The sequence below is a fragment of the Liolophura sinensis genome, chromosome 1 (assembly GCF_032854445.1).
Source record: "Liolophura sinensis isolate JHLJ2023 chromosome 1, CUHK_Ljap_v2, whole genome shotgun sequence".
Lineage (NCBI taxonomy): Eukaryota > Metazoa > Mollusca > Polyplacophora > Chitonida > Chitonidae > Liolophura > Liolophura sinensis.
Window position 1 is genome coordinate 18,233,622 of NC_088295.1, and position 24,648 is coordinate 18,258,269.

A 24,648-nucleotide genomic window follows, 5' to 3' on the forward strand; every position below is an offset into this window, starting at 1 on the left:
CAATCTCGCGCGGGCATTGTGCACATGTGTGGGGCATATCCGCTAACACTTTTCAAGCCGTTTTGTAGACGCTGCTCAACCAAAATTAAAAACTACTGTGATGGGGGTGCTCCCTTCCTTCTGTCGTCAGCGAACGGGTGAATCGGAGAAAATCCCACGAATTCGATTGGTAGCGGTTCGATCCACCCTATCGCCCACCTGTTGCTCATTGGTCCATCCGCCCGCCTCCCATTGGAGGACGCAGTGCGGACGTCAGTGAAATCCGAGAGGGAGAATCCTACTCACTAAACTCTCCAAGCCGACATTGCCCTACGACACTTGGCTCAGATTGCACTGCACGGCACTGCACGGCACTGCACGGCACTGCACGGCACTGCACGGCACTGCACGGCACTGCACGGCACCGCACGGCACCGCACCGCTGTGCTTCGCTGTGCTCCCTTGTGCTGTGCTGTGCTCCCTTGTGCTGTGCTGTGCTGTGCTGTGCTGTGCTGTGCTATGATATGCCATGCTATGCTATGCAGATTGCGGATACAGAGCGCGGGTTCCATGACACAGTCCCCTTCCTCCTCCCAAAATGGACACGTTTTCGACGTAATATACTACTTAAGGTTTTACTTGAACAGGATGTAATATCAAAATATTAATTATTTTAACTAACCAGAGGATTGCTCGTAATTCCAGGAAAGTAAATGCTTAAACAAAACTTGTCCGCTGAGACATTCAACCTATGATTACAGGTGGCCAACATTTGCGTGCAATATACGCGTACCTTTGTGAAAAAAACATTCCGCTCTTGATCAATAGCGTATAAGTCTTTACGGCATCCATGAACGAGTTTGTCAGTAACATACCAGTTAGGGTCTGTGGTTTATCCCACTGAAGCACCTCGATTTTCTCCTTCCATGAAATTGAATGCCATCGTATAAGTGAAACATTTTGTGTAAAGCGTTAAATAAATGTACATTTTATTAAAGGTAGAGATCTTCATTTCTTAGTGAATAAAACAAAATAATATTTTTAACATGACCGGTATTCAGAAAACATCTGAAACATGTGCTGAAACTAATAAACAATATGTTGCATATGTCACTGTTTAATTTGACAAACTTTATCCATGGATAAAATACAGAGCATGTCGGCACGCTACAGGGTGTCTTTTTTTGTGTCGTCTGTATGAAGCCAATATAGTTGATTACCAAAAAATGTAGGCGCAACGTAAAGATTCTACGACTACAAGGAGTGTAGGTATCTGCTATAGTATTAATTTACAGCAGGCAATAAACAACAGGTAAAATGTAACAGATATAGAAAAGTTGTTGAAATAATAAAGGAAAGGCTGCCGAGATCTTGCATTTAAAAATCTGCCCAATAGTGCAAGACCACTGCGTCAGCTTTAAAGTCTGATCTCGTAGAGACTACTCATGCGGGCGGTCAGACTGGATTCGTGACGTGCGTCACTCCCCTGTGAGTGAGGAGAGACAAAGGCCACGCACATGTCAGCTGTTGGGACACGGTTGGCAGAGCAAGAGTAAAGAGTTCTCAAAAGCAGCTGCAGGTGAGCTTCGCCTTCCATTCCCAGTGGGAAGATCGTCTGGTCATACATGTAGCATATATTCAGTAGGGGCGGTGTAAAACTCTAAACCAAAAGAGATCCGAAAATCAGCCAACGTTATGTATAGCCGTAAAAGGGGAAATGGATGAGAAATGTAGAGCCGTGGTGTATTGGGACCTATGCGCTAGATGAGAAGGAAAGAGTTGACAGGTTAAACAGTGATGGTAATTATCTTTCCGCGGTATGGGTAGAAAATTCTGATCTCAATCTGTTCATACAAATAAATTACAATATGAAGTCTTTCGTTTTTTTTTTTTAGCGTTACACTGTTATACACGTATAGATGCGTGTTGCAACAACTAGATTGAAATCTTGTGATCTTAAAGTAAAAATCAGCCTTTGTAAGTTAGGTAGAACACATTTGACGCACATTCAGTGAATCTGAATTTTGTCAACATCCCAGTTTTATTTGAGAAAGGTGGATGATGTCGTCTGAAGATCTGCCTATCCGACTTGAAGACTATCATATTTCCAGGAGGACGGGTTTTCTAATAGACCAACCTTTGGTAAGCTTTTATTATGTATGGTTGCTAACGACAAGTCTTTATGTAGGCTTACTATAGCCCTACAACTGTTCATGTACGTGTTTACTATGTTTAGACCATATGCTTATGGAATACTGTTAGTATTTTATTAAGCTACCTCAATTAGACTTCTTTACCTATTATCTAGTATTGACGTTTGCTGCTCATGGTTATGTAAGCCTATATATCGCGGTTATGTATATCTTCCAGTCATGCCCATGTAGTTAAATGTGAACTACAGTGACTAATATACATTTGGAAACATGGTCATTGCACAACTTTTTTCCCACTGGTCACTTTTGTTCCGTCTCCAAATCTTTGTAACCTATAGGCCAGAGTTAGTTGGCAACATGTCAAATGTCATAATGACCTTTTCTAACTCAACTACACCATAGATGTCAGTAATTTCTTACCATCCAAATAACGCTGTATTTACTTAGCCTTAAGTCGCCACTGCTCACAACTACTCACAATAATCAGAACAGACGTACTTACATGCGTCTAAAAGTTGTATATATACATGTAGTAAGCTTTTTGTTCAGGGTGGTTTACACAAGCTTTGCCTGAAATTAACGAGACAATTCAGCAAAAAAGAAAAGTCTAGGCTAAGGTGATACTGTTGGTATAATTAATATGGAGTAAGCAGGTGAGCGTGAACAAGATAATGTGCTGATGTGCTACGTATTTGATAAGGAATTGCATTAACTTATGTGCTTTCTAATTCACTTAACGGCCTATTGATGATCTGCTAGCTTCAAACAATCTAGCAAAGGCTACAAAAAGAATATGTCCACCTTGCCTGGAATTAAAGGAAACCAGAGGGTACATCTTATCTGGGCCCGTATTTGTATCAGAACGGTTTTCTCTGTCGCAGACTTTATGACAAGAGTGATAGTTTCAATTTTGACATAATCTATATGGAACGGGCCTTACCACCTGGGGAGTTGAACCAGCGATCTCTGGGTTACGAGTCCACGTTTTTTTTTTCTTTCTTGAAAAATATGTTTATTCATATGAATAGGTTACATCAACCAAAAGCATGTGCAACCTATTTATTAAAATAAAACAAATATCACCCGTTAGTTAAAGGTTGTACCACGCTATCATCGACAGAAAATATATACAATACACACTTTTCTATCGTAAGTTTATGACAGTTATACCCGAGTTATCAAGCTTGACGTAGGGGTTCAGGAGAAGAACCCAGCTTTTAACATGCTGTGAGGTTGGACCCCAGTACACCACAGACTGTAAAATCCTGTTTTGTAACATAGTTTTAAAGATAATTTTAGAATGAACCGTTTTATTATCAAAGATAAGGAAATTCCTGGCTTAGACGGCCAGTCTAGCCAGTCCACTCTTCTACGACTAGACTAAAGGGAGGTAGATAGCGCTTATATGCGTATGTACACATAACTCACCCCTTATTTGGTATCAAAATACCGAAGGGTTCTTGATATCTCGCCTTCTAGCAATTGTTAGATCCTGAGTGTTAAGTGACGATTCCAGTCAATGTCACGAGTTAATGCTGCAAGAAATAGTGTATCAAGGTTATTCCATCATACGCTTTCACTTAAGTTTCTTATGTTTTACAATGAGTAGAATTCTCTTGTAAGTAAATATGGACAGAGCATCCAGGATCTCAGGCACTCTGCGTCATGGCTCTGCTTAACCCGGAGCTGCAGGGAAATTATATTCATCGTGTTGAATTAGACCGCCATGATGGGTATATGACCAGTTGCAATCCCAGCGCAATTGCATGGGATACATATTTTATTATAAACTTACAAACTTTTATTACAACTTACACACTAGCGTTATACGTGACTTGAATACTGATTTACTGACTGTTACCCTTTCTGTGATTCCGTCCCAATTTCACACTTTACCTAATTTTTTTTAGTTCTTTTGAGCTTTGTGTTGAACGTTGTTTTGGGGCTTTGCGATTATGACGTCGAACGGTTGGTACACGAATTTCTGTTTCGACGCATAAATTACTAGATGTGTGCTCGTCGAGATGAGAAGTAAGAAAATTCTCCTGCTGAGGCACCGTGATCATTCAAGTTAGTAAATTCTGACAAAATTATTATGAATCTTCCCTTCGGCATAAATAGCGGGAACTGCCAATGCAGTATGCTGTTTGGGATGAAGTGGCAAAGCAAGCAGCAGAGTTGGTGAGATGTAAGACTCTACGGCAGGTAGTCGATCAGGTAAGAAAAATTTTGTCTGTATGTAATGTTGGAAATAAAAAATCTGTGTACCGTTTAACGTGTTGTGTTCCACGCATTCACGGATTTTTACGTCTCGACCAAAATTTGCCCTATAGGAGTTGGTTGTCCGTCGACCCACCTGTCCATTTCTTTGTAAACACTCTATCTCTTAACGCTTCTGATCAGGTTAATGAAACTTGCATCACATTTACATGTAAACATTGAGAAGGGCACTTATCATATTCTATGACCTTGGGACATTTTTTATTTGGAATGTTGCAGCATACAAGATATCTCTTGAATACTTGAAGCAATTCTCTTTTCCTGTAGTTTTTGTTGACCTTGACTTATTTTTGTTTCAAGGTCGTTATACCTTTGCCTTTATTACCTTGTATGCAAACTATCTCTTTCACTTGTGCTCATATTGCCAAGGAAGATTGTGCGGTGTTTCTTTTTTTTTTTTTTTCGTTTTTCTTCTTTACAAAAAAGGCATTGGTATACAGCGTTTTAATGTTATTTACAGATGCCATTGTTGGATCACCGTGGTTTGATGGGATACCGGGAGAAACGCCTAGCTCACCTCCAGCTTTCTGTAATAGCCTCGTGCTACATCTGGCAGGAGGGTGACGCAGGTGTTCCACAGGTCAGTATACCAGCTTATCTCTGATCACATGCATGCATGATAGATTTCTGGCCAATCGAAGGTGTGGGTGGATATGTTTCATGGGTAAACAAGTGCCGTGTTCTTGGGGCTTTCCCAGAGATTCTTATTTACTTACTAGTCCGGTAGCGGTAAATCGAATATCTAGGCTCTTAGCAGTTTAGCTCGAAGAAGCTGGGATCGCGAAACCTTGCTGGCCATGTGGCAGAACCCATTATATAAGTCGGCCAATGGCCTTGGATAAATGCATGTATTTCAAGGTCTAGAATTCGTTTTGTTACTTGTCTGGGTATAGAGTTTCCATTCAGCATAACCCACCTCTTTGAAGGAAAAAAATATCTAGAAAATTGTGTGAGGCCATAACTGGGCAAACCAGCCATAATTTCATTGGAAATCTTCAACTTGATCTGATACTTCTGATGGTTTGAATTCAATACGACAAACGGTTTTGGAAATGTCCAAAAACGGCAAAAATGGACCAAATTACCAAAACTCGCCCTTAATCTGTAACTCGTAATGGAGCAGCCAACCGACTTTCGACTTTAAGTTTCGATTTAAAACGATGCATTGTTAAAAAAGGTCTGGGAAATTGTGAAAGTCCAAAACGGCCATAATTTTGTCGAAAATGGACCAAACGATCTGAAGCCTTGATCTATAAGTCGCTATGATGAAGCCACGTATCAAGTTTGAAAAATTTGAAAAATAAAATCGCTAAAAGAGATTTGTGATTAATGACAGACGAGGAGGGTAAAGCTGTTGTCTCCTCCAGTACCGGTGTTTGGCGTTGGAAAGAAAGTCAACACTTGTATGGAGGTACATGTATTTATTCCAAGGAAGTTTGTTTTGTGTTCATGCAACTCTGTGCGTATCTCTTCTAGTCTTTACCTGCCTGCATCAGCATACCTTGGTGGGAGGTATCTAGACAACTAGGACTCCAACCCTCTGTTAACCACGCCACCTTCGTACTGGCCAACTGGAGAGTCGTTGAACATGACAGGTATCCATGGGATGGGTTTTCTGACTTGATTGCACATGGGATAGGTGTGCATGGTTTTCCAGATTTGATTGTCCATGGGATAGGTATGCATGAGTTTCCAGGCATGATTGCACATGGGATAGGTATGCATGACTTTCCAGACATGATTTCACCTGGTATATATTCTGCTCGTGCGTGTGTCCACCAGTGGCTATCTAGCGTGCATAAGCATACCTTAAGGCGCCTTAATGTAAAAGCTTCATCAATCACGGTGACGCCAAACATCGTACTCTTTCTGTTGCTTATTGCTTTCAGCCAAAAAAATGTCTGCTAGTTCGTCATTACAGATAATCGGAATGTTTGTAATCTGTTGCATTGGCATTAATTGAAGAGTTGGGAGAACATGAAATATTCATCGTGAGCAGAGGTGGTTCGCGGGCCAGCGTGGAGTCTCTCGCCAATGCGGTCGCTCTGAGTTCAAGTCTAGCTCACGCTTCCTTCCTCTCCGACCGTACGTTGGAAGATCTGCCAGCAGCCTGCTCTGTCCATTTTTTCCCACCATACTGCTGGCCGCGGTCGTATAAGTGAAATATTAATTCTTCAGTACGGCGTAAAACACAAGTCAAATAAATAAATAGAACCGACCACTGTCTTACCATTTAACCTTTACTCTATACATGTCTGATATTTATGTTTGTATACAAGAGGCCTTGTTTTCTTTTACAGACTTATGTCCTTGGAGTGAGTATACCCCATTTCCTTTTGGTTTTATATGGATTAACTAGGTTCACATTGTAGTATGTCAATAAAGTACGTTTAGTGAAAGAATCTTGAGGTGTGGATTTTACCCTCACTTTGTATGCCAGCGTTTTTGACCCGCACATCACACCACTGAACTACATCTGGCTGCCTATTAACAATAAAAACAAATCTATACATTTGTAACTAAATTAAGGCATAACATAGCCTAAATAGGTTCAGAGATTTGGATTGCGTACATGGTGGGGTGATACCCATGTCGGTTTTAGGTCTTGTCAATAACGAATATGTCAAATATTCATGTTATTGTTGTGTTTCTTTCTGTGTTCAGTAACCTGGACTGGTTGTACCCGTTGCCCGGTGGAGAGAGTTCTAAGTGGTTTTGCCTGATAACCGTTCACATAGAGAAGGATTTTGTACCTGCATTAACTGTATGTTCAGCTTACAACCTGTCATAGGTCTGTTTCTGTAACCACGCTAGAATTATTGGGTTTTAGACAGATTTTCTTCTTGTTTTAATGCGCATGGAGCCCTTTACCAGTTATACTATACACAGAGTATAATATGTCAATAGTAAGCCAATAAGACCTCGAATTTGTCTCAGGTTTGGTTGGGATTCCATGGATTTTTCCTTAGCCTCTTTAATCGCTTTTTTCTTAATTCGCCTCTTTCTCATCAGTATTAGCGTGGCAAACAGATCACCCCACTTCCAAATAATTTCACTGACCAAAGTCTACCGTTTTTTCTTCAGTACATTGAGAAGGGTCTGAGGAGCATGCGTTCTGGAGACAAGCAAAGTTTGACAGATTGCCTCCATGGTATTCAGCGCGTGATTTGTGACATCAAGTCAACATTTAGTAAAATGCATGGTGCGTGTCGTCTTCTTTTTATTAATGCCTTATCCGCATTCAGCACTCCACAGCAAGAAGCCATGATCAAATTTTAATCATGCTCTATTTCTTTTTTTCAAGAACACAATTCGCGGGATGATGGAAAGCGAGTCCCTTTTGATAGTGTTTCTGTAAACGAATGCATCTTCAATATTGGTTGATGAAGTTACTCATGGGTTTGCAGATTGACATCGTCCATGTATATATTATTTAGCCTACATATTTATCGGACAATTTAATTTTTTTAAAATTATAGCCTCTTCTCCACCGTTATCATTGTAAATCCGGACGGTTTTAATGCCGCCTGGCACTAGATATTGCTAAAGCCATACTTATGTCATTTGACATAAGGCCTTGAGTTGACTGATCAGATAAAAAACAAATCAAAGCGAAAGCACTTGCGTGCATGCAACCACACAAGTTTGCATTGGCATGCTGGCTCTTTTTGTAAGTCCCAACGATGTTTTTCTATATGGTGTCTCTTGTTCCAGAGATTTGTGGAATCTGATTTTGTTATTTGTGTTAGAATCTAGCTTTCACTGACACAGTGCTTTGAAACACGTTCGCCCCAGATTTCCTCTTCGTTAACTCACAAACCTCCTCAGTAAGTAAAAGTCTGGCACAAATCAATGCATACAATCGCTTACTTAAGTTGTTTCAGTAAATATTAATACATATGCTACAGAGCACGTTTTCATGTGTTTCCACCTATTGCTTACACATGATTTGACGTGTGGCCGTCCCATCATCACCAATCCAAACTGAAATGACTGTTCTGTGTGACTTTTCCAGAAAGGGTCGATCCTCAAGATTTCTATGACCGCCTTCGCCCGTTTCTGAGTGGGTAAGAGTGATTTGAGGATTTCGGAGGTCAACAGTGCTGAACTATGGTTGCTAATTTTACTTACATTATATAGTTGGAGTCTTTTGGGAAGATTATATAGTACTAAAATGATTGTCGTTTGTATGTTGGTAACAGTATATAGCTAAGGTCTTTGGGTGGTTTACATAGCACTAAACATGAGTGTATATATGTTGTTTGGTAAGAGTGTATATATATAGTTTGGGAACCTTATACAGTCCTGGAAAAAAGTTTGGAATATTGTTTTCACTGATAATAGCATTTACCAGAAACATACTTTTGTGCGCCTTACATTGAATGCACACATTCTTGTTTGGGTGGAAAATGTAGTGGATTATGTCCTCTTTCAGCTCATACACACCATTATTGCTTGTGTCACCTGAGCAAAATTACAGTTGGGACATAGCATGACCATCCATTTCTCAGTGAAAAAGTCATGTACGCAGACATGATTATAATTTAACCTTGTAACTCTTATAAAAGCTCGGTTAAGGCATGCCAGTGCTCCAGAGTGTTTCCAACAATACTGCTGTGATCATGAGACGTCAACTGAGTGCTGCAGTCTACAACCGTATCGTTGGTATGAGCCTGGCTGGAGCAAAACAGAAGGACATTGCGGCAGCTCTTGGTGTCACTCAGGGAGCCGCCTCCAAAATCTTTAAGCGACACCGACAGACGGGTGTGCCGAAGCCTAGACCGAGGTCTGGTCGGCCACGAAAGACCACCGAGAGAGAGGACCAATATCTGGTGAGACTTTGCCGCAATAGCCGTACGAAGAGTTCCAACCAGATACGCGCTGACTGGATGAGATTTACCAATACTCCTGTGTCAAGCCGCTTAGTGCGATCCAGACTGTTGACTGCTGGGTATTTGGTAGGGAGGCCTAAGAGGAAGCCTTTGCTACAGCGTCGACTTCGCCAGGCACGCTTATCCTGGGCGCGGGAACACCTGAACTGGCAGGTGGGACACTGGCGACACGTGATATTCAGTGATGAGTCTCGTTTTGTCGTCTACCGGGAAGATGGCCGTGTGATGGTGCGTCGTCAGGCTCACGAGGCTCTGAACGAAGATTGCATCATGCCCAGAGTCCAAGGCGGGGGCGTTGGGGTTACCGTCTGGGGTGCTTTTCATAGCACTGGTAAATGCGACCTGCACGTCTTGGATGGACACATGAACCAGCACCAATATCAACGGATTCTGGAAACGATAATGCTCCCATTTGCTCGGCAACAATTCAGGGCAAACTTTGTGTATCAGGACGACAACGCCACGCCGCACCGGACCGAACTGATACGAAAATTTTCTGGAACAGGAGGGCGTTGAGTACATGCAGTGGCCAGCCATTTCACCGGGTATGAACCCAATTGAGAACTTGTGGGCGGAAGTTTCCCGTGGGTTGAATAACCTGGATGAAGCCCCAACGAACGTGGCTGAACTAACTCGTGCTGTGCTCACTTGCTGGAGAGATATACCGGAAGAAACTTTGACTTCCTTAGTTGCCAGTATGCCAAGACGTGTACAATGCGAGGGGTGGGCACACCAAGTACTAAATTAATTTTCTGTATTGTTAGTGTTTTGCATATTTAACTTACCAAGTGTTGTAGACATATTTCCAATCGAATAAAAGTTACAGCTCGTAATAAAATACATGGGTTTCACTGAATTTCTGCACTTGTTTGGGGCACTTTCAGAATATCGTGAAAAACTCGTCTCCTATAACATTTAGAAATGTTTTGGTTTGAGGAAACTATTAATAATGCATCATAGAGACTAGTCCAAGTGAAACCAATCGACAGGTTATTGACCTGAACGCAACGAACCACGCTCTTCGTGGAGATGGTGTGAAATTCACCAATATTCCAAACTTTTTTCCAGGACTGTATAAGATTTATGCGAGCAACCTGCCTATGGTTGTGGGTTAACACACCAATCAAATAAATAAATAAATATATAAGGTTTACAGTCCAATGCATACGTTTAGTATTTTTGGAAGATTGATAGTTAATATGAATGGTGTTTTTGGATAGGTAAGATTAAATGGATGCCGTTGTTAGCAGGTATGCGTAGTTGGCGTTACTTTTTTTTCTTTGGTAAATTTATAGGCTTATATAAGGCTGCCGTTTTGTCTTGGTAAGACAGTATTATACATGTATGTTGACTTCAACATAACACATTTGTTAGTTTTAAGGCGTTATTGTTCATAAATAGCAACGGACGAGTGCTGCCTTGAGACTTTGTATTACCCAGTTGACGCATGTGGTTAATGTGTCTAATGTTACAGGTGGGGTGGGGCTGGATCTCCCCTACCCAGGGGACTGGTATACGCAGGTGTGTCTGAAAAACCACACCAGGTAAACCATACACAAATGTTAACCCTTTATTTTTATCCTGCAGTAAAACATTATTTTTGTACAAATAAATATCACGTGTTATTGTCTAAAGTATACCGTGCAGTTTAAGTTACACTTTTGCTACAGGTTTGGGTCCAGTTTCACAAAGTGGAGTACGACATTTTGTTATCGTACATTTGTCGTACGATATTTTGTATGTCGCTATTATCGTACCACTGTCCTACATGTGCGATTATTATACTTGTACGACATCTTTGTGAAACTGATACTTACAGATGAAGTTTTAAATTAGTCCATGCATGCTTCAAACCTGAAGAGTCAATTCAACACGATATTGCTCTCTGACAAATTACTTGAGCAAATTTGATCAAACTACTGGACTCTGATACGATCCGACTGAACCATAGTATGTAAGTTCGCGGACGCCTGCGTCAGCGCTGCTCGATTTTAACCTGTCTGTTTCGCTAAGTTTTGTTGTTCGAAATCCCTATAAAATTCTGTCTTAAAAACGACTTCTGATTATAATGCAGACCGTGGGAAACACCTGTGCCCACGGTGAAATTCCCACAAGCCTGCTTCTCTAATAATCGCCACACAATCTCAATCATTTATATCTCATTTGAACGAAATGTTAACTTCCTGAAAGAAGCACATCCTATTACAGTTTTCAGAAAACACATGCATTTATGTACCATTTATGTATCATTTATGTGCCATTTATGTGCCATTTATGTATTATTTATGTACCATTTATGTGCCATTTATGTACCATTTATGAACCATTTATGTACCATCCATGCACAGTCCATTTCATATAGTCCATGAAACTGTTAAACTTGCAATTCCTGACCCAGAAGTCTATGGATCATATATAGCATGCATGGATGTGAACGGATAAGTATCTCGATAGAGCTATAGTGGGAATTTTGAAGTACAAACCTGTACAAACCATAGATCTTCTGACCTGAGAAGACCACATATATTATATATGTATATATTTTCGATTAAATTTTAGCAAGTTTGAATGGAGGCGACTTGTCGTGAAAAACTAACTTCGAAATTCGTCTATCTCATAAGCTTAACCAGATATGCCGTTGCCAACGTTACAAGTAAGATAGCATGAAAGTAACCAATTCCAGCGAGAAGTACTGCAGTTGATATGTAAAAATGTACTTGTAGGAGCCACTAAAGTTTTTCTGATAAGACATTAATCAAATTTCACCAAAACTCTTGATTCGTCTTATTGAGTGGTCGAATCAAACTGAGCCAAGCAAAATGTGTCACCTGAAAAATGCTTCACTTTGCGCGACTAAGTTAGTTTGTTTTGATCTATGCAGGTTACAGGAGGCAGTGCCGCTCAGAGTTCAATCTTTCAGACCTTGGACGCTTTCTTGGGAGTGAAACACACCGGAAGTAAGAATATAATCTTCATACAAAGTTTTTGGGCATTGTTTCGTCGAAAAAGCAGAGAAGTTTGTATCTTGTTGTCATTAAAAGATGAAGCAGACATTACTATCCAAACAGAAGGTTTGGAAATATAAGTTATTATTAACCAGTTTATAACGAAAACACATCTAAAAACCCAGGGAAATCGAGAAATATAGAATCCGGCAATGGCATGTACAAATAAAATTTAAAAGACAGTATAAGTCTTATAATATACAAATAACTCTGCAGCACTGGTGACGCTGCATGCATGATTGGAGGTGCAGAGCATTTTTGATATGTTATATATTGTACCAGGTACAGGTAGATATAGTAGATGATTTTTGATTAGTAACTCTACAGCACAAATTGATAAATTGCCGTACAACCACTAATATTGAAGATGCGATTTTGTAAATTGTTCACGGAAAATGCCATATCGCATGTATTCTATATAAATACTTGGCATACTGATTAAGACCATGTCCTATGATGCCATTTAATCCTACAGTTCGAATTTTTCAGGCGAGAGGAAGTTTCTGTTTGATATGAGAAGTTACATGCCTCCAGACCACAGAAAGTTCATCGACATGATAGAGAATGGTCCGTCTTTACGAGAGTACGGTGAGGATCTTAGAAGTTCGGTACAGGACAAAACTATTAATCAGGGCACATTTCACTATCCTCTGAACAGGTACTTTCACTTGTGTTCGATGGTTTGTTACATTTGCACGAAAATCGGAGGTAAACATACAAAATGTTTAATCCTGAATAATATATTGAAATGCACATTACTTTAAATATTTAAGTTTTAATGTTCACTTTTGAAATGTGTGTTACCTGTTGGATGACACTGGTTAGACGTGGTGATCAATAGGTCATCTAATCCGGAGGAAAGCCACGCCCATCCGCATGTTGTTGGGAGACCTTCCCATATAGCATAGAATACATGAGATCTCGCAGAACACAGAAATGTTCGTAGAAAAGATACATTTAAAAGGAGGGTCCTTTTTAAATCAGCCAGCTTTTGTTTCAGTCCTGAAATCCAACTGTGCGGACCTGAAGACAGCTTTTGAGAAATGCCTTGGTACCCTAATTGACTTCCGGAGCTACCATCTGACCATTGTCGCCAAGTAAGACAGTGCCACCTTCTTACAGGTATTGCATGCACACCTTGGTATAAGTGACACATAATTTTATGGATTATGATGTTTGTTCTTGCCCACATTCAGATACACAATCGTTATGTCACAGAAAAACTTCATGAGGTCTTGTCTTGTTCACAGATACGTAGTCAGTATGTCTCACAGAATGGGACGTAACCAGGTGTACGCATCCGTCTCGAAACAAGGAACAGGTGGATCAAGTTAGTATCTAATAATTAGCATGAACAATTATTAGACGGGTCTATATTAGTGTACATTCAAGTCGAATTCCAAAATTCTTTGAACTACAACATATATGATTCCCTGTTTTGCAGTTAGTATATATACGGGTGGTTTGTTTTTAGTACGGCGTAAAACGCCAGTCAAATAAATACATAAATAAAATAGTTTGTTTTACCGAAATAATAATTTTTGTTTCAATAGTGTTTCATGTAGGCGCACGGAAATCGTTTATTGCATCGTACTTTCGATCAGGAACATCTCTCCGCAAAACGATTTCGTGAATATAATCATTCATTCATCAAAAGCCTTCTAAACTGTACGTCCGTATTTTCGTTTACTTGTAGGTGTTGTTCCATTTCTGAAGTCAGTTAGGTCCACCACCCAGGATGCACAGCTGTATGATGACTGATTGAGGCAGCACTGATTCCGATCCATGAAATTCCATGTTAGAATGTATACTATATATGGTCTATATTTACATGTATATACACGCATTTCTATAGTTTTCCATGATCCCGCCAAGTTGTTGTGAAAAGGATTACAAATTTTATGCATATATTTTATTATAAGCCTTACATGTACGTAAATAACTGTAGAAAGTAGATCCTGTGTACAATCGGATGTAAGTCTTTGAGCTAACTACATACATAGATTGCATAGATTTAAATGGCTGTAGTTTGGCTTCGGCACGTAAAATACATGTTAATATACGTTGTTGGTATTAACTGTGCGTTAACAGATAGGCCTATAGTTGTGTTTACAGCTGGTATAAATACATAAATCACACATACTAAAACCTATGTAGGGCTCGCCCCTCCAGATAAGAAGTCATATAGAAAAAGAACATGCATGATGAATAGATATACTTTCTCGTACTTTTGTCAATTGGTTATTTCGTTTCCATTTATCGACCTTGCGGTGAAATCTAAATTCCATGCCTGTGTTACACTTTTATTGGTTTTTGTTAGGGTAGTAATGTTGTACACTCCCCGCCCCCATCCCACAAACAAACACATGCACTTCCGCCAGCAGTATGGTCGAAGCAGTAAAAGTTGATTGATTGATTGATTTTTGTTAAGGCCATACTCAAGAATTTTTCATTTATACTATGACGGCCAGTATACACAAAATATTTATTTATTTATTTGATTGGTGTTTTACGCCCTACTCAGCAGTATTTCACTTATATAAGGGGGGTCAGCATTATGGTGGGAGGAAACCAGGCAGAATCGGGGGAATACACAAAATACACATGGATTGTTTTTGTCAACAAGGTTATAATATAAATAGTCAAAATACAACATCAAATTAAGAGTGTTTGAGCATGATTTAACGAAACTTTTACTGAAAGTAGAAATGGACCGTTGGTATCCATGCGAGAATTATAACTCCCAGCGGGTTCTGGGTTGGGTTCAGTTAATAATATGTTAATTAATAAAATAACTCTTCCCAGTTTCCATATGTTTACTGCTGGAATTACCTAATTTATGTTATCTATCTATATATACCGGCATCGCCATTTAATACAGACTATATGGATAACAGTTAATGATTAGCGACGTTCCACGATAAACCATGCAGGCTGTTTCCTCAGCGTTTGGCACACACTAAGCTTAATACGGTTGCAAGCAGCAATTTAACATGATTAGACGTCATTAAAAGGATTATGTGAAGCATTTTACTGACATAAATACACGGTTTTGTTTTGTCATTGTAAGTTCAGTTGGATCAATTTTCTTCTTTCTTTTTTTTTTTTGACCCTATTATATTTTTCTTCCCTCTTGAAAAATACTACTGGGTCCCATAATTCGTTTTTGATGGGTAGGGGGGGCCTATCTTAATTGATTTTTGATCAAGCATTGATCATTTATTTTTGGTATATGTAAAACAAATTTTTATTTGTACATGTGTACAAAAGTGTTTCACATATGTATACAATTTTACACATGTATAATCAGAAGGCCATATAATTAGAGAATAAATATCAAAACCGCTTGCCATATTCGCAATAAGTATTTTTTTTTTTTTTACATAAGGCTTTAGGTGCCGATCAGCACCGAAAGTCCGCTTCCAGCCAAACTACGATTCACAATTTTATAATACCACTAATTGCACATGTCTTGACAACAACAACGTCACCTCGGTCTTTCAATCCTTTTACCATTATCGATCTTAAAAGAAAACATGCAATCGTGCAGATTTCTGTGTACCAAGGTCTGCAGAGTATCTACTCTAAACAGGTAAATGGCAGTCAGAGAAAGAAGGACGAATTATGTATAACAAATAGAGGACCTCTGAAAATCTTCACGTGTCTATTAGAGATGCAACAACAACGTAACTTCGGCTGCCTAGCTACAATATATAATGTTCAATAGGCAGAAGGTCGTGATTGACATTGAACGAAAATGCTATGAGACACGTCACTAGGTGACACTACCTGTATCAAGCCATGTCATAATTCCAGTGTATAAAACAATAAAACATTGTCACGTGGTGACTGACTTAATAGCTCACCTTTCAGACGGGAATGTCTTGGTTACTTCTTCTTTAACCGCATTCATGTGGTCATATGCAGCTCTGAAAAGTAGTTTCAGACTGAATTTAACATTATCCCATATAGGCCTAGCTCATAGAATATCAAATCAGTAAAAACACCACGGTAGCAAATATGTAACTGAATGTGAAGCTAGATCACCTGGTGGCAATGTCTGGGTTACATGTAGCTCACTCGTCTGATTGCAATATGTTTAAGTTACCAATAGCCCACTCATTTGATGACAATGTCTTGGTTACATTTAGGTTTCCTGTCTTATGGCAATGGCTGGGTTACATGTCCTGTAAATCTTCAACTTTTTGAACCACTTTTCAGGGGAATTAATACGTACAGTTATTATGATAATTGCACTAAAAAATTTTGGTTTGTGACACTAAAGCTGCAAGATTCATAAAACTGTGCAAATTTTTTCTCTACACTCCATCGTTGTCTTAGAATGTTTCAAAAAATTGGTTGCAGTGGTGGTTGAAAAGATTGAAGAATTAAGGTACATGTGGCTCACCCATCTGATGACAATGGTTGGGTTACGTGTAGCTTGCCAATCTGATGGCAATGTCTGGGTTGCATATGATATAGCTCACCTGTCTGATGACAATGTTTGCATTACTTGTAGCTCACCCATTTGGTGACAGTATTTGGGTTACATGTAGCTCACCCCTTTGATGGCAATGTCTGGGTTATGTCTGGCTGACTGACCTAATGGCAATGTCTGGGTTACATGAAGCTGAACCACCTGATAGCAATGTCTGGGTTACATGTAGTTCACTCACCTGATGGCAGTGTCTGGGTTATATGTACTGGCACAGATGTAGGTCACCCATCTAATAGCAGTGTTTGAGTGCCCATTGTGCAACGTGTAGCTCACTCACCTGATGGCAATGTCTGCGTTACATGTTGCTCACCTGTCTGATGGCAATGTCTGGGTTACATGTAGCCCACCTGTTACATCTACCGGTACAGATGTAGGTCACCCATCTAATAGCAGTATTCGAGTGCCCATTATGCAACAGGTAGCTCACTTACCTGATGGCAATGTCTGGGTCACATGGAGCTCACCTATGTGATGGCATGTGCTGCTCACCTTTTTGTCTGGGTATCTAGTTTGGTTCCAATTGTACATAACTCACCATCTGATAACAGCGTCATCATTAAAAATATGTTTGTTCGGTGTACCCCGAGTAAAGAGTTCATTATTAATTTTGTATTTTCTCTGTTTTATTTTTTTCTGAAAATTTTGGATAACAACCAAGAATTTTTAAGGATGTCCTGGGTTACATATAGCGAACCAATTGGAAGGTGATCAGAACTTGGTCATGGTCAAAAGGTGGGGTGTAAGACGTATCAAGGCTGCAAGCCACCATACATGTACATAGATCAACGTATTTGAAAACCAAATCACCCAGTCTAACCAGCACTGTTTTGAAGAGCAATGTTGTATTATATGAAAAACTAAGATAATACTTATCTTTGAACGGAAAATAATTAAATGACCTATATTCAAAGCAATTTCTGTTTTTGTAGATTATCAAATAAATGCATCAGAAATTCATTAGCTGAGCGTACGTTCCTGTGTGCCAGCCAACAGCAGCTTTACAGTGGTGACGCCATAGCACAGGCACAACCCAGCACAGCAGACAAGCAGTACTCACCTAAAATACAAAGAATAGTGGAGGATATAAGTCAACTCACGCTTATTGAAACAGCAGATTTGAATGAGTTATTAAAGGTAAAGACATTTTCATTCCATCATTAATGAGATGTACCTTTGCATTGTTTCATTCAAAAATATGGATATATGTTGTTTTCTGGGATAATGGAGGTTTCGTGTAATTAAAATTCAAATAGAATTCTTTCTAAAGGCAAAAACTAAAGAGTATATAATACTATTTCCAACTATGCCATATTTTTCCTCAGGTATGCCATTAGTTGATGTATTACTGTATTGTGTATTTCCAGAAAACTTTAAATATCCAAGATGCCCCAGTCATGGCCTATGGAGGACCAGCAGTGGCACCACAACAGGTAAAACAAATCTTGTATCACTGATGCTCCAATGGGAGTTACTCATCACCCTTTATGAATCAAACCACCTATGTTAATCAGAATTTTGAAGCGCGTTGTATTCAGGGGAATGAAAAGGTTATACAGTATTGTTTATTTTTGTCTCTCCTGTGGAGTATTACACCATACTCATGAACGTTTCTATTATATAATGAAGAAAACCAGGCAGAGCCTTTGAGGTTGGTGGCATTCAAGGTCACGCGCCTTTCTACGTGATCCTGCAGTACCGAGACAAGGCTCGCATATAGGTGGGCGCCATAAGAGCAGAATTTGGGGATAATTGTTGAGAAAGGAGTATCAGATATTTACAGATTCCTTGAGTCTAAACCTCTACCAATGGTATAAAAATCAAGCAAATACCTGTATCTGAATTCATCAAAAACATCCAAAATAACATCCAATAACATTGAGTTAATCAACATGGCGGTGCCCACGTGAAACAGCATAAAAAGAGAGTTTGAAGAAGCAATCACATATGTTTCTGTAGAGTTCAATGCGAAGCAGGTCGACATACGAGGAAAAAGATGTTGTTGCAGTCTAATTGACAGGGCATGGTAAAAGTCTTGTACATCAGCTCATGCCTTGGGTCATCCAGTGTCAAGAACACAGTGAGGAACCCACGCTAATTATTGTTGTATCCCCTCTGAATTCTGTTTTGCAAAATGAAGTGGTAAGTTTGTAAATACATTTAAAATTGCTGTGGTTCAGCTTGAACATGGACAGACATGATGATAATACCCACAAACGCCAGTAAATAGCGCACTGCTCAACACTTCGATACCTTTGCTATAACGTGATTGAGTTATCTCAGATTGGGTGATGTAATACACACTCCTTACTCACAAAGTCGCGGTTGTAAAATGCATGGTGTCCAAATATATTAGAGATGTAATCTCAGTGGAACCAGTGTGTACATTTTTATTTTGGAATGGGTTGGTGGCAGACCCATGTACGACCGGAGAGGAAAATGATGAAACAGTGCGTCTGAATAATTTCGAGGTTTAACAAAATCTTCTGGGGCAGCTGCTGTTCTAAGAAAATGTGAAAATACTGTCAAAATTCAGTATGTCAAAGTAAGAAATTGTCAAGATTAAATTTTTTTATGCCTGTATGACTGGTTCGTTGTGGCCTTTCACATTGATTCCCATCCTGGCTATTATGTATATATCACCAGGCTCACGATGCTCATTCTGTACTATACAGGAAGAGGATGATGAACCAGCCAGGAAAGAGAAGACCTCCTTCACAGTAAAGTTGATGAAATTTGAGGAGAGTAAAAAAGTTCAGCTCATCAAAGAAATTAAAAATTTAATGGAAGGGATGAACTTAGTCCAGGTGAGTTTATTAAACCTGTTCAAGATCTTACAGGTGATGCACCATACCACACCAGCAGATTATTCATGATGATATTTGATACATTATTGCTGTAGGACTGAAATAATGTTGAAGCAGCGTTAAACCCTTGGAAAACAAACAAATATATACTTTATTATACCCATTATTAGCTACAGCCCCATCCAGACTATCCAACATCGTTCAACTTTTGTTGACTCAACAGCAAGTTGAGTGCTGTTGAGGTACGTTGAACGTCCCAAATCGGATAAGTCAACATTGTCCAACACTGTTGTCATCTGTTTGAGCAGTGTTTTTTTATGAAACTTTTGATAAATTGGAGGGAAATTTCCATCTTTCTCCCCCAATGCATGAGACTTTTTGAGACAATGCAATGATTTTCTTTTGTCCCTGTGTTTGTAATCTTCAGAGAGAGAGAGAGAGAGTGAGAGTGAGTGAGTGAGTGAGTTGTTAGACCAGTTTCTATCTTTCGCCTTTGGTGCTGCCATGTTGTCCAGGTTATGTGCCTGAAGACGGTCACATTATTTTTACACGCCCGCTGATTGGCCACTTTCACTCAACTTGACGACAAAAAATACACGTGTACATTTCTGATTCAGCAATGTTGGATGGTGTTGAGTGTTGTTGGATGAAGTTGATGAAGCTGTCCAGATTGCTCAACACGGCTCAACTTGTCAACACAGCTTTAATTTGAAGCTTATTGAGTAGGATGGATGATTGTTTTCTTGGGACTGCGCTTTACACGATTGGCGAGATGAAAGTAGTCCAGTGGATACAGGCTTTAAGAATTCCTGACAACACTTTTTTTTTTAAAATGAAGAAAGTGTCAAGCCATAGTTGTTTACAAACCTGTAAATTCCGAATCTGTCTGAAAGCATGTTCTTGTCAAACTGGCATCCTAACAACTGCTGCTCCAGCTGTCCGTTACACTGCATCTGTGAATGCATTATAGGGGGAACAGTGTTGCCTGTTTAGTCCCATAAATAAATGTAACAGATGTAAATGTATTTCAGTGATAAAGACATGACTGACAAGTATCTGTCGTTATGCTCTCGTAAAATACAGGGGAAAGCCTCATGCACTTGGTGTTTTGTCATCCCATTTTAGAAGTGTTCTATGTTCCCGCCATTTCATTTCGGAAACTGTCCGGTATACACGTAAACATACTCCGGACAAGGTTTCCTAAACTGACAAGTTCAAACCTGGTTCTCGTATTAATGTGACAGCCGTGTCTGTACATGAGTAAATTTGCATTAAGCATGTATAGGTAGAGGAGCATTCTCCAGGCATTCTCTATTTCATAAAATGGCGAGCATAAACTCAACATGCACGGATTGAACGTTGTGGCCGCATGTGTAGCAATGGATGGCCATTACCAGCTTCGTGTTGAAAGACTCGTAAGCATTGTGTTAATGCAAGGCTAAATCTATTCCTACTCACACGTGAACTCAGTCACTAGGTAAGTCTTACAGATTGACAGAATTGACAGTTTACAGAATTCGACATTGACCATTTAGATGAACTTATTTTCATTGACCTGCCCCTTGGGAAAAAAAGGTCAACAATATTGTGAAATCTTCTCAGGGGGTCGCATTGGGTCTCTGCTATGATTTACTGGTCCTGCAAACATTGTTGGAACTTCAAAGGCTACAGATGGTTTGCAATGGCAGCCATCTTTGAGATAAGTTTGTGTATATTGCCCATTGTATGCCATTGCCCGCCAAGAGCCTCTGCCTAACTTATGACACCTCTAACAATAGACACCTAGTGGGCAATACACAAACTCACCTCAAAGATGGCGGCCATTGCAAACCATCTATACCCAGAGCTGGGCAAAATTGCGATTTGCATATGAATACAACTTGGCTGCTTATATTTGAATATACTGTCAATTTTAGATTGACCCTTACTGCCCAAAATTTCCACACAAAGAATGATATTGTTTGATCATGAAAGCCTCTATTGGTGAGGTGTGAAGACGTATGTAAGATTTAATGCAAACAAAGTGGGTGAAAATAGATTTTCTTACGAGAAGAAACATGTAATGCTGAGTCTATTATAATAAAGTTGTGTAATAGGCCATTAAACAAATCAGTGAACAAATTATAGTACACAAAGACAATGTGGCTTGGGAAATCACCTGAGTGAAGGGGCCTACATGTTTGCCTTGCTTGTTAACTCAGATAACTCAGACTGACCACTCAAAGCCTATGCCGCCCCTTCACTGGCGAAAGTGTATCCATGCACATCGCTGGCCAATTGATACGTGCCGACTTTCTATATTGTCTCTAGTCATATGGGTGAGAACCATCCACTATCTGCGGTCCGCTGTTCAACCTATCTGATCAGATTCTCCTACAGCCCGACCCTGTTTTGTCACCTTTCCCTCAATCATTCCGACCACAAGTGCTGCTCAGCTTATTGAAAAGGTCAACGGAGTACAGTAGTGGGCTATGACCGAATACCTTTTTCATTCTGGGGTGATGGGCACATACATATATTCCCCTGTATTAAATTAGAAAAGTAAATCCACCTATATGTTATGGTAGGTACTGTAGGCCATGTGTGGGGCTTGCCATGTAAACTGAGATGCTGTATGTAGAAGAAATTGTTAGGCTCTTCCGATCCCATTCATCTGAGGTGTCTTCGTGCTGTAGATGATAAATCAGTGTGGTTTAAACCCAGGTTTATAGGTTGTGGCTTTACATCAGTAGTGTTGTCAGCTACCTCTTCTACCTGGTTTCTTTAAGCCAATTATCTTACAGGTGAAAATATTTTTGAAGACATTAACATCTTAAACTAACAAATGAATGTAAAATGAATAGAAGAGATTTGATGCTTGTACACACAGTCCCATTTTGTTTTGCAGGCCAAGAAGTTTGTTGAATCAACTCCAATCGTTGTGAAAGCTGATGTTGCCAAGGATGAGGCAGAAAAACTGAAGGCAGCTATAGATGCTGCTGGGGGTGTGGCTGAGGTTGAGTGAAAGGACACACCTCCTTACACATGCTTCAGTGTTTGACAAATGTGGACCACAGAACTGTGTGGAGTAGGAGATGCTGTCAGTTATCTTGAGGGACAGATGAAATCACATATGTTACGTGTAATGAACATCTATCATGATATGCTCATTGCCATGTCTTTTGAAGTTTATTGCAATATTTTTGAGGACTTCCAAATTTGCTGTGTCAGTTAGAATGGGACATGGTTTATAGAACCAAGGTGCGCCATTTATTCTGTTATCCATTGAGTGTACATTTAATACTGTATGTACATGGAATACCCTTGGAATGGACAGTGCTGACCACAAAAGAGTTGGCAAGTGTCAAGGATTTGTAGCTGTGTGAATGACCGCAATATGACCCAATGTGATGTTTTCTTTGAAGGTCATTCAAGGTCGCGTCATTCATGTTCCCTTGTGACCCCGCTAATTAATCTGCCCTAAGGGTTTAGATAAACCTTAAAAGCTACTGAATAAGTCAGGAAGATTTATAGCCAGAACAGTGCTTCACTCGTTCGGGATATCTTTCCCATACATGTACATGTATGTAGCTTTGTCTTCTTGTCAGTAGGTTTTGTTATGCATGTATATAGACTCCCAGAATTTTTTAAAGAAAAATAAAATGTCATTCACAAAAAGTGTTGTTTTTTCAATTTCTTGCATATGTTGAAGGGTATATATAGCGATCAGGGTGATGGTCTGTATTTAGTGGTCGTCTTGTCGTATCACTCCTACATTTAGGATTACATTTTCATGAAACTTTGTCGGTAAGACAGGGTTCATGTAAGGATGTGCTTGTGCCATTTGGGTTGTGCTGCATCAATTAATCGTAGAGTTATTGTCCTTAAAACATAGAATCTGGGAATTGTAGATAGGGAATACTTGTTTGAGCTGTATACTGGTCTCTCAATGCTTCTGAGTTGCATGTCTGGTCCCAAGGTTGTACTTCTTGATCATTGCTCTCAGGTTTATACAGAGAAGCCATGTGTCCTGAGGTTTCTTTGATTTGTTGACACTTCAACATGTTTTCTTATAAAGCTGGGGTGGATGGGCAGTATAATACCACACCTTCCACCATCATGAACAAATCTGACAATTTTAAGCCCATAATACAGAGTACATACAAGTGATCAGATGGCAATATTATGCAAATCAGTCTGTTAAGTATATCCTGGGGGAACTCTTCCTGTGTGAGTTTGTAATCTTAAGCATGGTATTTTAGAAAGGTAGCACTGGTATTAAAATACCATAGCTATTTGAGGCATTGATAAGTGAGATCTGGATTTGACCTCAGTTCATCACTAGAGGCTAGCAGATGTAATAAACAGCACTTTCATCCTGGATGAAATACACACAGTTCGTAGGATAATATCTAAAGCTGTACTCACACACTGCTGTTTATTGTTTAGACTGGTTGAGCTTGACTAATTTAACAAAGATACTACAAATTGCCTGAATTCATCCTATTTTCATTCAGCCAATCAAATTCGACCCACTGTTATGACAGATCACAAAGAATGAACATGAAGGAAACAATATGGTTGAGGCTTCAATTCCAGCTCTTGCTCTCATTAGTTTGAGTCAGAAAGTTTGTCAAGCTTTTCCCTCTGATTTTCCTCCACCCACAAACCTGGTAGTCATTGTCAAGTCATAAGTTAAAAATTCTTAGATGTAAGTACAGCATTAAACCCCAGTGAAATGCATGTCTAAAACTACAATGATATTTACAACTGACGAACAAACATGTCACAAGTGAAACAAACATGAGCAAATTCCTATAAAGTTCTGGGAAGAGCCATTGTGTGAGCAGGTCATTCTGGACCAGTAGAGCTCTGGCAGAGAATCAAATGGCTTTGGTTCGTTCACTCAAGAACGGCAGATCTCGGCATTTTGGGCAATGTACATATAATTGGCCTAATATAAAGCATCATGTGAGAGATGGCTGTGTGAAGAACACATGCAGTTGTCATTTTATAAAACAAGATTTTGACTTTGCAATTAGTGGTATAACAGCACAG

General features: G+C 39.6%; 2 protein-coding genes across 2 annotated transcripts; both read left to right on the plus strand.

The window, feature by feature from the left end:
- Nucleotides 1-1,435: 1,435 nt before the first annotated feature.
- On the plus strand, nt 1,436-15,308 carry LOC135470968 (indoleamine 2,3-dioxygenase 2-like). Its single transcript, XM_064750020.1, has 15 exons — nt 1,436-1,558; nt 2,034-2,121; nt 4,254-4,349; nt 4,873-4,992; nt 5,889-6,007; nt 6,713-6,727; nt 7,077-7,176; nt 7,497-7,614; nt 8,428-8,479; nt 10,779-10,848; nt 12,186-12,261; nt 12,799-12,897; nt 13,310-13,406; nt 13,560-13,639; nt 14,006-15,308. The coding sequence occupies exons 2-15, from the start codon at nt 2,038-2,040 to the stop codon at nt 14,068-14,070; spliced, it is 1,191 nt and encodes a 396-aa protein (XP_064606090.1). The 5' UTR covers nt 1,436-1,558; nt 2,034-2,037; the 3' UTR covers nt 14,071-15,308.
- Nucleotides 15,309-15,709: 401 nt separating this feature from the next.
- On the plus strand, nt 15,710-23,282 carry LOC135470979 (large ribosomal subunit protein bL12m-like). The gene is made up of 5 exons (XM_064750031.1): nt 15,710-15,901; nt 17,737-17,941; nt 18,172-18,237; nt 19,480-19,611; nt 22,499-23,282. Exons 1-5 carry the CDS (start codon nt 15,846-15,848, stop codon nt 22,613-22,615), a joined length of 576 nt encoding a protein of 191 aa, XP_064606101.1. The 5' UTR covers nt 15,710-15,845; the 3' UTR covers nt 22,616-23,282.
- The last annotated feature ends 1,366 nt before the right edge of the window (nt 23,283-24,648 follow it).

What these genes read in the sequence shown, in the direction of transcription:
- LOC135470968 (XM_064750020.1), top strand. Translation starts at nt 2,038, where the DNA reads ATGATGTCGTCTGAAGATCTGCCTATCCGACTTGAAGACTATCATATT. An exon ending in TTCTAATAGACCAACCTTTG is followed by an intron (nt 2,122 to 4,253) that starts GTAAGCTTTTAT and finishes CGGCATAAATAG; the next exon opens with CGGGAACTGCCAATGCAGTA. An exon ending in ACAAGGAACAGGTGGATCAA is followed by an intron (nt 13,640 to 14,005) that starts GTTAGTATCTAA and finishes GTTTACTTGTAG; the next exon opens with GTGTTGTTCCATTTCTGAAG.
- LOC135470979 (XM_064750031.1), top strand. Translation starts at nt 15,846, where the DNA reads ATGCAATCGTGCAGATTTCTGTGTACCAAGGTCTGCAGAGTATCTACT. An exon ending in ATTTGAATGAGTTATTAAAG is followed by an intron (nt 17,942 to 18,171) that starts GTAAAGACATTT and finishes GTGTATTTCCAG; the next exon opens with AAAACTTTAAATATCCAAGA. An exon ending in AAGGGATGAACTTAGTCCAG is followed by an intron (nt 19,612 to 22,498) that starts GTGAGTTTATTA and finishes TTTGTTTTGCAG; the next exon opens with GCCAAGAAGTTTGTTGAATC.